The sequence below is a fragment of the Corvus cornix genome, chromosome 6 (genome assembly GCF_000738735.6).
Source record: "Corvus cornix cornix isolate S_Up_H32 chromosome 6, ASM73873v5, whole genome shotgun sequence".
In the NCBI taxonomy this organism is placed as follows: Eukaryota; Metazoa; Chordata; class Aves; order Passeriformes; family Corvidae; genus Corvus; species Corvus cornix.
Window position 1 is genome coordinate 11,370,422 of NC_046336.1, and position 13,848 is coordinate 11,384,269.

At 41.8% G+C, this 13,848-nt stretch overlaps 1 protein-coding gene across 1 annotated transcript in view; it reads right to left on the minus strand.

Moving 5' to 3' along the window:
• The window catches only part of SORCS3 (sortilin related VPS10 domain containing receptor 3), a 276,531-nt gene that overhangs the window by 115,978 nt on the left and 146,705 nt on the right, over positions 1-13,848 (minus strand). The window contains 1 exon segment of the mRNA XM_039553918.1: positions 11,060-11,218. Coding sequence (XP_039409852.1) covers positions 11,060-11,218 — 159 coding nt within the window.

The window sequence follows — 13,848 nt, forward strand, 5'->3', positions numbered from 1 at the left end:
TTGAAAAGATGGGTGAATTTTGGTATGTCAAGGTTGAACAATGGAATAGTAGTTGCCTTAACACAAGTAAGAGCTTGCACACAGGCTCTCTGCCCAGGGACTCTGCATCTCTCACCAGGCAGATTTTAGGGGGAAAAAAAATGTGCGCACTGGGAGGTATAAACTACATCTTTCTTGTTTTATGTGAGAAAAGAATACCGTACATGTTTTCAGGTCAGATCCTCCAGTGATGTTAATCAGCATTTCCCTGCTAAAATCAATGGACTCACTGAATATCAGCTGCTACATGTGTGACTGCACACATCTTTTGTAAAGCACCTCAGGTATGCTATCAGATCAGAACATGGTCCATTTCCCCACTGAAAACAAGGACTGGAGACAGGGATGGTTTGTTGTGACTCAAAAAGGGAAGGCAAGAGCGACAGAGAGAAGCCTGTTTTCACAGGGCAATCTGAGAAAAAACATATAAGCTTCTAGTATTACACAAACCTGTTTCACACAATAGGCACAAAGCAATTCGAAATTAAATGTATGAGCTTTTTAATAGACTGCTGTGCTACAACATAAAAGAAGGACCCTCTCTGCCTTGTGGCACATTTACTACTACAGCACCTGTTGATGAAAAATTCTCACACAGGATCCCCACCCCTACCACACTGGAAGTTCTGCCAGGAAATATCAGCTCCTGCCTGCTGCTTTCTGGAGTTTCTCTTTCTTTGTCTCTCAGATATGCATCTCTCAACTGTGTAGAAAGACTGATTTCAGGAAGCTGAAACGCCCTTGCTTTAGGGGTAGAACAGAGAGCAAGGGACAGTCTGCTACTTCTGGGCATGCCATTCCTACTCCTGACCCCAAGCTGCCAGTCCAGCACACAGAAATGCACCCCTCAGGAAGCACCCTCACAGACTCTCCCTGTTCTTGGTGGCTGGTGATGTAAAAAACAGGCATGTGCAGGTGCTTGCTTGGGGGGATGAGGGGGAAAGGACTGTACCTTCAGCCCTCAGCATCATCTGTCCAGCTGGCTGCCTCACTGAAAAGAAAAACAAAAGGTTGGGAACTCCTCCTTTGCTTCCACATCATGTTTGCTCTCTCCTCCAGGGTGAGGGTCATTAGAATCTGTAGGCACGACAACAGGAACTAGGAAACTTAATGCTTTTTGCTGTTTTGATCATATTGGAATCATATCCCATGTAATCCATTTTGCATGCGTCCAAGACAGCAGGGTTGGTTTCAAGTCCCCTAATCTCAGGTAATATAGCAAATAGTTACATCTCAGCAAAGGAAATTACTTCCTAGACACTCAGTGGAGGCCTAGTCAATACAAGTGAGTCCAAGGTACAATTTACCTCATCCTAAAAGAGTCACCTCCATTTGCTCCCAGAAATCAATCAACACTGTTCAGTAGATCACCACCAACTACGATGTGAAGCCTCAACACCCAATGTAGGCGCACATCGCAACGTTTTAGATCTCTACAGTCAAGCAAAATAAACCATGGTCCTGGTGTTCTTATTCTTCAGCCTTCTTCACTCTTTCATTTTTATTCCCATCTGCTATATTTATAACCACTCTTCACCCCACTTAGGTTCCAGATAAAATCAATATACTGCCATGATTTAGCATGGCCCAGGAATAAACCACAGGATCCTTGCTCTGTTACACAATAAAATAGGTTGCTCCAGCAGAAGAGCACATCTAAGCATCAAGTGTGTCTCGCTCCATTTATCTCTATATTTCCCTTTTCAAAGTAAAACTTGCTCATGAAGTATCTATAACATAAATAACAAGCAATAGGAAAGTCTGTTCTGGCTAAATCAAGTTTCACAAGCCATTACTTTCTCTTCGCCACCACAAATCATCACAAGCCCAAAGTTCAGTATTTTGCCAGGACAAAATTCATTGGGCATTTCTGAAGTACAGCCAGGGTTGCATAATTTAATTTCCCATCTCCTATTAAAACTGCCAGGCCTACCATAATCAGAATGATAAATGTAGAGTCATACGTCTTCTTTCCGACAGTAATGCCCATCAATACTTCAAATGCAAACAATTGTGACATCTGACTTTATAAAAATTACCTGGTGCACCAACACCACTTAATTAAATCATTTTAAAACTGCTTTTGTTATGTTTAATGAATGATATATTATACTGCAATGAAACATGCAGCAATACAAATACTTCACAATGCCAACAATTAAGGCTCACTTCACTTACGGCAATTGACAACACAAGTGCTCCTCACTTCATTCAGCTTGTGCATTCCAAATGAACTGGTTAGCAAAAAAGGGTGCTTCTTTGCTAATGAGTTTTGTAATCAAGGCATCTATTTTAATTTCAAATTGGCTAGATTGGGGGAAATTGCTGAACTAAATGACTGGTTCTAATTAGGATTATAAAAATATTCATCATGCTGTAGAATTAGCGCAAGGTCTTGATTTACTGACATTTGCATATAGCTTTAGTTTAAGAGTGGAAAAAACCTCCTGATAAATTGTCTTCCTTTTAATGAATTGAACAAACACTATATCTGTTTGAGTTGTCCTTTCATTTAAAGGCACTGATACATATTCATGATTTGTAAATGAAGTTAAGTGATTTCAATTCTTCAGTTCATTATCATATTGAAGAAGAGACTTCTGTAAATTGCCTTTAAATATTCCCAATCTCAAGGGTTTGGTGTGGGGTTTGGTTCTTTTTGTTTGGTTTGCGTTTTTTCTAACTTCACTAACATTTCAGTTTATCTGTTTGATGGAGCCCTGCCTGCCTGGGAGAGCTGCTGGCAGGTGGCTTGTCCAGCAACAGACACATGATATGTTTGTAGAACCTGATGTTCTCAGAAGAGTATTCAAAAGGCAAAGAGATGAAAGGCTTATTTGTGGTTAAGTCATGGGAACAGGACTCTATCTGCATTCAGTTTCTGACTTTGTTATAGTCCTCAGTGGTAGTTAGGCAGTGAAACACTTTAATGACCTGTGCCTGAATACACTAGAGATACTCAGGGACAACGCTTTGTCTGTCAGCTTCACGTTTAATTGCAAGCACTCTCAGGCAGGGATTGCTTCTTAACATGAATGTGCAATACAATGGACCAGTCAGTATGGTAGGGATTTCTATGAACAGTTACTATAATATGGCTCATATTAAACATGAAACACTATGTGTTCCTTTACAGCTGGACAACACACTCACTTTATTTCCTTCCTCAGTATGGTAGGCCTGTAGGAGTAATTGTTATTATAGCAGCTTCCTCAATCTCTTTCCATTTTGGGTGAAGAAAAGAATGCAGTAAGTGTGCCTCCAGCTTCGCTCTGTGGGGTGCTCAGATGTCAAGTGATTGGTGCAAGATAAATCTGAAAGCTGAGCACTGTATCCATAGGACTGGAACCACAGTCATTGTGCTCTTCAGGTATCAATGAACCCTGATGAGAAATTAGCCCTGGTGTGTTCTCTCACACCATACAATGAAATGGTGATTCTACCATGAGGATCCACGCAGGAGCAGAAAGAGCTTATTTTCCCCATTAGAAATAATGTTCACATCTTTCTAAGAAAAGCTGAGTTTTACTCAAAAGGTGCAGTCTCGAGCTGTTGTTGATAAAAGGAGTAGTTACGCACACTTCTGACGACGACAATTAAATTCCAGGACCAGGAATGCTGCTGAGGAGCAGGTAACAGCTCTGGGTGCCTGCTAATTTAGATCAAAACGAGATGTGAGGCAGCCACCAACCTGCCTCTCCTCATCAGCCCCATACCTCAGTTCCTGAGGAAAGAAAACCTACAGGCCTGGGCCAGAGTCACATCTCACTTCAGACATGCAGCAACTCTTAATTGCTTAATTTCAGCACATCTGCAGTAGCAGCTGCTATCCTGGAATTGCATTTCCAACATTAGGAGTTCCAACTCAAAGTGCAATATCCTCAACTGAACACAACCCTGAAGGCCCCATGTGCCTAGGTTTCCTTACGGAGCCCAAAAAACTGAGACCAAAGAGCGCTTACTGGAGGCACTCAGGACTGGACTGGGTGATAGATAATCACATCTAGGCTCCCTTTCCCATGAAAGGTTGGGCCAGGTGATCTTTTGAGATTCCCTCCAACTTGGATTATTCCATGTGTCTGTGAAAATAGCTCATCACAAAGAATCCCAAATATGAATGACTGGTTGGAATAAGGTGCCTGTATTTCTAGAAGCAACTCCCCCTGGATTTCTCTGGCAGCACACTGCCCAACTGGACATTGTGAAAAAAAAACCCCAACCAAACAACCCCACCCTTAGTTGCCTTACTGCCCTATGTCATACTGGGAGACTGGGCCTAAATTCCAGGGGAGAATTTTACCCGGAGCAGAGACACTGCCTTCATGGCTCTGCTTCTGTGTCTAAAGCATTATAAAAAACCCAAAAAAACAAACAACCCAAACTTTCCCATGTAGTCCCAAGTGTTAGCTGTGATTTGTTTTTTTATAAATTCAGCAGTGTCTAGTCAAGATAGTCAAGGCAGTGACATGCACTGCATTCAATTTTCAGATAACTTGCCACATCTCCCACACCAAAGGAATCTCCCCAGTCAGACCTGATACTGTCTGCCAGGTGCAACTTGGTGATACAGCAGAATGTTATCTTGCACCTCTTATTTATCACCTCATTCAAAGAGATAATGAGATACCCACTTTCTTTTGTTCACTTTCTGCTGAAGATTAAGCCCTATGGAGAGAGAAGCCACTGATTGCCAAACTTCTTGTTTATCTAATATTCTCAAATTTGTAATGGTGTAGCTGGGGAATTTAAATTGGTATGTTATTGAATTATTCTGTCTCTTACCTATTCCCAGCAGGTTCCAAGTTGCAGTTTGGTCTGTAAGAAGAGGTGGAATTGTATCACCTTGCATACCTGGGTTTTTTTTCTCTTAACAATGGTGATTTGAAATATTTTAAATATCTCTCTCCCTATTCAGTAATCTTTTCTCTTTTAAACAAATTATCTTTTTAAAATTATCTTTTAAACAAATATTCATGCAGGAGAGTTGTGCATATTGCTCTGAAAGTTTCAATGTCATTCTGAGAGAAATTCCATGGAGTTGGAAACGCCCTTCCATTTCTACCTCCAGACTGACCCATTCCCCAGAGAGGTATCGGAGTGTGAGAAGTTTTGCCTATTGAGAATTAGTTGGTTCCTTGGATAAATGAGACAAATAATAAGACATTCGACATATTAGCATCAGAAATGTAAGATCAACTCAAGATATTCCTCCCCAGTCACTGTGACTGGCAGCAATGAAATCTGTACCTTAAGCTTGTGCTGGGAGACTTGAAGCTTTCACAGCCCTCCACAGAGAAGTTCTCCAGGCTTTCCAACAGACAATATTGCACCTTTTTCATATATTCCCCTTCCCACCATATTTTGATACAAGGATTGTTTAAAATGGTTTCCTATGTATTTTCTGCAAATGCGAAGTTACCCATGAAAACTGGAGGCTGAAGGCCCATTTTCCCTGTGTACTGGGTTATATAACCAAGTGTCAGTATGGACACTCCCAGTGAGACCCAGTCTGACCTGCAGCAAATTGTCTGTAACATTTACATATTGTCCACCTTCTGCCAAAGGCCACTTAGGGGGCCATTAACAGAACCAACACGTGCACACATCAGATTGCACTATTTTATCAATAAAGTAGACACACACACACACAAAGCTACTGGGAAGAGATCCAAGATTTTCAACTCACAAGATGCATTTAATCTCCCAGGACCTGATAGTTATACAATGTCACATAGCTGCTCTGGAGGGAATAGTAAACCCACCCATGTTTGCTTAAAGCCCCGTAAAAACTCCTCCTGCCTGTGCTTTATACACTGTGAGAAGATATCAGGGTCTATGAACTTGCTACGTGTTCATGCCCACACACAGAGATTTCTTGGCTCAGCCATGCTGCATTTATGTGATCATACAGGAGAGTTAGCAAGGCAGAGGAGGGTCCTAATTGGCTATAAAAATTAAGAGCAGGAACGATATGCTGAGTTGACTCATACCGAAAAAGTATCCTCAATAACTCCTTGGATACTACAAAGAGAAAACAAATGGTGGTAACTGTGATTTGTCCTTAAATCAACAAAGTAACTAGCAGCCACAGAGCCATCTATCTTTCAGAAAGCCTGCTGAGCTCCCTCTCACTGAATCTTCTCCTGGGAATTGCCCTAGGCAGGAAAAAGCAGGACAATATCTATGTGGCAGTGGTAATAAAAGATTTGGTGCCTGGTTTTGCATACAGCTATTTCAGTTGATGGAAGTGGTAACATCACAAAGTCTTTGGCTTTCTCAGTATGAAGCCGTATTTCAAGAAGTTCTGTTGAGAAGAGATGGGCTCCTCCTCTTAAAGAAGAAGGTGTTAGAATATGGAATAGACTTTCTAAAACACCAACTTGGAAGAGACAATGATTCTGTTAAGAGGACATTCAAAATGTGTTATTTTTGTTTAGTTGGTTGGTTGTTTCTTTAATCAGCTAGATAAATACCTTAATATTGTTGTCAAATGTGCAGGAGTTAGCTAAAAAGAAGGACGGATGTTTAGGATGAAACAGTCATTAAAAAAAGGCTTGAATCACAGCCATGGAACTGTAGGTCAGAAGACCTTAGAGGAAAACCTTTTAATGGGAAGATCCAAAACACTAACTATTTTCATTTCATACAAAAACTTTAATATTGTTTTCTATTTTTATAAACAAAACAATTTTAAAATATTTTTATCTAGGTGGTTACCAAATTCATTATTTGTAGGGACATAAAGTGTTGGTATTTCATTTTACTGTGTGGAACATACTACGCAAAATGGATTTTCAGATTCATCATTCTCATTAATTTCTAAGTTGACCACAGCTTGTTTAAAATACCACATTATTATTATTTTAATTGAAAGAGAAAAATAAGACAAATATTAATCTGAAATATACCTTTTAATCTAAGATATGAAATTAATTTTTCCAACTTGTTTACTCATTCACAGTTACATGAGGATAGATCAGATCTTCCCTTAACAGTTTCTGCTGCAGGGAGTCAAATTGTATGTACTTGATTTGTTTTCAGAGTTATTTGTATTTTTAAATCTGCCACTAAAGGAGTCATTAAAATATAATTTAAGGCTCAAACACACTTCTAGAACTTAGAGGGGTGGAAGAATATGGTCTCCCACTGTAGCAGTGGCTGCACTGCAGAGCATCCAGCAAGTCACCTTCCTTGTCACAGTATCTGTAGGTGAATATTATCTCCAGGTTGCAGGCTAATGATAAACTTTATATTTTATTTCCTCTCATGCATCAAATCAGAAGTGTTTCAGAGCAGTTTTATCCCCAAAAAAAGGACATATAAACTGAGAAAGCAAGCACTATTTGATCCAGCTCCACCTATTTTGTGCCAGGCAACTTTATGCTGCCGCACAGGAAAATGGGCACAAAAACAAAGGACAGAGGAGTAAGAGCAGGACTAGGCTGCAGTTGGACAGTTAGGCCCTGACAGCATGGCATCCCTTTGGATAGCCTCCTCACAACTGCAGAGCACTACTGCAGCCTCTGTAGCCACTTATTTTAGAAGCTCTTGGTATCTCTTTTCTGGTGAGCAGCAGAGAGATCAACTGGTCATTGCCGTTGGCACGATCTCATAACCACATCTAGGAGAGAAGGCACAGCACAGTAGAGTGGGAAGGTGTGAGATCCAGATCTGGTTTCTAGAGAAAAAGAGAACAACCACAACAATCTTTTGAAGATGCAAAAGACATGATGAATATTCTTAAGTATATGGGACTTAAAGCCTAAAAGAGACTTGATTCTTGCATTGGCCTAACCTAAGAGAAGGAAAAGGCTGACCTCTGGTTCCCACTCAGCTGCGGCAGCACTCCTGCTTCCAGACATGCAGGAGTGCATTACACTGGCCTCTCAGAAGACTTCATCTGGGGATTTCACATGGCACTGCTGTCAGGCTCTAACAGCACTGCCCATTATCTCAGTATCAGCTGTGACTGCAGCAAAGCTGCGTGATCCTGAGTCAGAATGACAGCTCTTTCACGACTCTTAGTAACCCAAGATGTGGCTCAGCACAATCTATACCTCAGTTATGTTAAACAAACATTTCAACTGGGAAAAGCACTGCTCTATGGTTCCATTCTAGGACCCACATTGAACCAGCACTTCAAGCTATCCTTCTGACCAGTGAAGGAAAGCATCATGAGTGGCCTTGAATGCAAAGGCAGACATAAAGGAAAAGCCTGAACTTGGCATTGCAACATTTCCATTGGACCAACAAGCTGCAGACCACCTAATCCTTGCTCTTACTCTGTGAACAGTTTTATTCAGTTTCTGGGATAAAATGCAAGCAGCTTCAGGGTGTTTCTAGCTCAGTTTATTTTTCTTATCTTTCTCCTGGGCAGAAGAGAGCAGCTGAGGTGTGCACACAGATGCATTAGTTTCAAGGAGTAGAAGCAAAAATGCCCTGGTCTGCTATTGCTGTACTGGATCAGGGAAGCCTAATTACTACCTCACAGTCAGTCACATGTGCCTATCTTGTATTTTGATTTCTCCTTCCAGTGGCTAACATCAAAAAAAGATTACAAAGCTCTGCAAGTAGAAGTACAGTGCTTCAACCCAAGAGCAGATGCTCTGCACTTGCTGCAGATGGATCTCTTTGCAAATGCACACTCAGGATGTCTCATCTGGCTTCTCACATACATGACCACCTCATCAGATGCCTGTTTCTTCCAAGCCTGTCTGTATAAACACCAGGATCATGCAAAATCATTACCTCCAGTTTAGAAGTGGCATCAAGCCATTTTGTGACATCAAATAAATAGATTGGTCTTTCCAGCCTACTTCAAAATCCCTGTTACACTGAACCTCTGACTGCAAAAAACTATTTGACATTTGACTAACTCCTTCATACAGTAAGGACTTGATACTATGAAAGGAGTGTATTTACAATAGCTTTGTTCTTGCAAATGTCACTCAAGAACCATCAGTAGCACAGCAGCAAAACAGCTGGTGCCTGCCACAGCATTCTGTTAACAAGTGGGAAGCAGAGCAACAGGAAATTATTTAATTATATTCTCAGTAACTAGTTTGGTAAAAACTTGCACCAGACTTTCAAATGAAATTCTCAAATAGAGAGGCACAGCATTTTAGCTGTATTGTTCCTATAGCTGGGATGTGAGACTAACTAGTTCAGAAATCTTCAACAATAACTGCAGGAATTGAAAATCCCACCCAGAACACACCCCCACACCTGAAAGGTTAACACACATGTTTGGTTTGTGTGGAAATGTTTTCATAGCAGGGAGGGGGCTAAAGGGGTGGCTTCTATGAAAAGCTGCAAGAAGCTGTCCAAGAGAGCAAACACCAGCCAGCTCTGAGATGGACCCACTGCTGGCCCAGGTCAAACCCATCAGTGACAGTGGCAGCACTTCTGGGATAACGTCTTCAAGAAGTGAGGGAAAAAAAACTAACTGCCAACTTCAGCCAGAGAGAAGTGAGAATATGTGAGAGAAACAGTGCTGCAGACACCAAAGTCAGTGAAGAAGTGGAGGTGCTCCAGGCACTGGAGCAGAGATTCCCCTGCAACCCACAGTGAAGACCATGGTGAGGCAAGCCAACCCCTTGACCCATAGAAGGGTCGGGACTGGCAGGACAGGTAAGCCCACAGGGGACCCACATTGGAACAGTCTGTTCCTGAAGTCTGCCTCCCATGGAAAACATCCCCACTGGAGTAATTCATGAAGAACTGCATCCTGTGGAAAGGACTCACATCGGAAAAAATTGTGGACAACTGTCTCCTGTGGGAGAGGCACCACACTGGAGCAGGGAAAGAGTGTGAGGAGTCCTCCCCTGAGGAGGAAGAGGAGGCAGAGACAACGTGTGATGAACTGAGATCAGCCCCCACGACCTGGCCCCCCTTGCTGCTGGGATGCAGGACAGAGAGAAAATTGTGAGTGAAGTTGAGCCTGGGAAGAAGGGAGGGGTGGTAGAAAGGTGTTTTAAGATTTAGTTTTTATTTCTCATTACTCTACTCTGATTTGATAGAGTAGCGTAGGATAAAGTAGATAAGCAATTGATAAGCAATAAATTCAATTAATTTCCCCAGCTGAGTGTGTTTTTCCCATGATGGTAATGGCTGAGTGATCTCTCCCTGCCCGTATCTCGACCCATAGGCCTTGCACTACATTTTCTGCCCCCTGTCCAGCTGAGGAGGGGAGTGACAGAGTGGCCCTGGCGGACACCTGGCACTTAGCCAGGGTCAACCCACCACAATGAGGAAAACTTAGTGGTTATTCAGCATGGTTTTGCTTTCCAGAGTCTAGGGATGAGAGAAACATAAGAGAGGAAAGATAAAAGCTTGGCAAGTGTTAAACTTCGTAGAATTTGTAACTTGATCATCCTGTGTCTCAACTTTGGGCTGTAGTGGAGACTGCTGCTCCAGAACTGAAGCACACATCTCCTTAGCCATGGCACTTTACTACCACATTGCACCTGCTCTACTCAGCACCCCTCAAGACAGATGAGTGCAATGCAACAGCAAACTTGCTACGGACAAAGTAACAGACTGGAGATGTCTCACTCACAGAAGGCACTGCAAAGTGGCTTACAAGTGGCACAGAGGAGTTTGCTCCCTGATTTCCAGTCGGCAAGCAGAATGAGCACCCCTCAATGCTCACCAGCCAGCTGTTACAGACCGACTCAGCCTGAGCACTCCATCCCCAGAGACAGCTAGAAATCTGCACCTACGAATCAATAGATTTTTAGAACAGCTCCATATGTCATGTCAAATTTCTAATTCTTTTCATCTTTCATCATATTTCCACCACTGAGGTTTGCACACCCATCATGCTCACTGTAACACTCAGCTCCTTTTGGCAAACTGGCTTTGGAGTCGCTGCATGGCTTTTGAGCACATTTAAACCTGCAAAGTGAGAACAGCAAAGCACACGATAAATTCTTCATCATCCCTGAAAGGGAGCAGTTCTAGACAATATCCCCTTCAACTCTTGGCTCATAATCATTGAAACATTACATCAATTGCTCACCTTTTGATCCAGACTGTAGGCCAAGATCCACTCCTCCTGCTTGGGGTGGAAGAGCAAGCTCTGGATATAGAAGTTCAAACGGTACTTCTGGTAGGTAGCCCCTTCATCAGAGCTGATGAGGATGCTGCTCTCAATCTCTGGATCACTAAGAAGCATGATCTAAACAGAAAAATGGAGGGAAAAGAGTGTTAATGGAAAAGTGAAACTGAACATCATTTAAGAGTGAGGTCATGCAGCACTGACTCCTATTAGATGTACTCAGACCATCACTCAAGAGTGTAACAGCCCACAGAATTAGCGTGGGTTTTTAGCCTTTCTATTCCATTTTATTTGGCAATTCATTTGCTGATTTATTTGGCGATTGCCATTTTTCATTTTATCTGGAAAAATTCAGAAAGTCCAGTAAGGATGAAAAATTCTATGTATCAAAGTTGATTTTGGCTGGATATAGGAACATCAGGCAGCCACACCAGGCTTTCCTGGACCCTTTTCTCTCTACCTTTTCTGTCTACCTCTCACCCAATGTGGAATCCTCTCTCCAGAAATAAACAACAGAGCATCCCTGAGATTTAAGGCTCATTATCTGGCAGCTTGCAGTGCAATGAAGGAGAGCATCACCTCTCTGGAAGCACAGAATGCCTTCCTGCATCACCTGCTGGCATCTGGGTACAGTGCACGTGCACATGTGCAAACACTGACACGATCTCGTATATCACACTCCCAATGTGTACAGTAAGAGACCATCATTCAGTCAGTGAAAACATAATTTTCCTCAAGCACAGGAAAGTATATGACCTCAATTTGTACAGGGAGGAAAACACTTCTGAGCCTCTAATTTTAATTAGAAAATTATTACCGATACTTTAAAATGGGTTGATTCCGCACTATCAGATGGCAAACTCTACATAGACATTACCAAGAAAAATGTTGTGGAAACATTACCACCATCTTATTAACATCTGGAGAAAACGACTTCACATTAAAGCAAATACCAGTACCATAAAATAAAGGCAAACAGTGGGAAATAAATTAGAGCTGTTCTAAACACAGCAGGTTGTTGATACAGCAGCTGAATTAAATATAGAAACTGTCTTTCAGCACAAAAACAGATCTAGGAATGGCCTTTTTTAGCTCACTGCAGAATGATCAATTAGCTGAGATCCACTGCAGTTTTGTTTTTTGTCCACATTGACTTCTCTTACCCAGCTTCACAGAGCTCCAACTTCAAGACTACAACGGGGAAATACATTAATTTTGACAGCAAAAAGCAGTTACAAGGAATGGTAAAACCCTTGGTATGTTAGACCTTGATCAAGCAAAAAATTTCAATGCTTGTTTAATCTTAAGCACCTCATTAACTCCATGAAGTCACCAAGGGAAAGGGAGTATAACATCAATGGCTTCTGATCCTTTCCACTAAGAAATGAAAAGCTGAACTAGAGTGAACGTTTTCCCAGGATGAAGCCATCTGTATGAATCCAGCTGGATGTCAAAGCACCTTCAACATCCCTCACATACACCACTCACCAGCCCCAAAATCAATCTCCAGCCACTCCCACAAGAAGCTGCACCTCAAGTAATGAAGAAGTGCACTTGAATTGTGCTCTGGTGCACAGTCTGGGGAACGAGAAACATTCCCATATGCAACTGACTCCCCGGGAACTAGTCTGAGGTCTCCTAGATCTCCACCTAGAAAGAAGCTTTGGTGTATTTCTTCTTTCTAATCAGATCAAAATATCAATTTCATTATGCTCCAAACAATAACAATTTCACAACTGTTTGAAAGATATTTTTTTCTGTCACTCTTGACTTAAGACTGCAAAGACATTTTATACCCCTGTTCACCTAAAGCATATTGCCTGTGCCAGAGAACTATAACAGAGTTCAGTAAAAATCACTTGCTTATATGGAATGGAAGAAGGATGTAAGCCCACCCATTTAACAAGACAATCCAGAGAGATCTTATATTTAAAATAAAGGTTACTTCAGGAATAAAGTATTTTCTACCTGATGTCATAGAAGATTACAAAGTTAATAATGCTGTATATTAAAAGGTCACTGCTGGAATTCTGTCCTCAAATAAGGAGCACAACACAGCTAACAGTGGCACGGACCTGAAGTAGCACACACGCAAAACATCTCCTCTCCCCTTTCACATGCAATCTGCAGCACTTCTGTGGATAGCTAAAGAAATGGTCATATGAGACCAGAAAGGCAGTATTTCCACCAGATGGTTCACAAATCTGGCCAATTTGTTCTTCTGGATGCATAACAGTGGTTGCAAGATCAGATAATAAATCCACCAAGCTAGGAAAAATGGAAGAACCTAACAACAGTCATATCTAGAGGTGGCAGCACATAAATTGTGCCCCGTGCCTTCACCCAGTTCCCATATCCATTCTCCATCCTTCAAATGGAGAAATGAACACATCCAACACCTCTGCTGTCATCCATCCTCCCAGGAAAGGCTGATCCTACACAGAGAAGGATAGAAAAACCAGGAGGCTCAGAGTGAAAAACAAAAGCCCACCACCAGCCACACAGCTCGGACGGGCACACACGTTTGTTACATGGCACGCAGAAAAAGAAAAGTGAGCAACTCTGGGCTTTTCTTTTTTTATTGTTTCTATTTTTCTCATGGAAGCTGTAGGGGGAGCGAACTTCTAGCAGGGGAAATAGCAGGACATTTGTCAAAGGCCTGAAACCACCACTTCTTATTATAGCACCAGGACGAAGGATCTACCCCAGCAGTGATATAGATTAATCACTTTTCATTAAGAGACATAAAC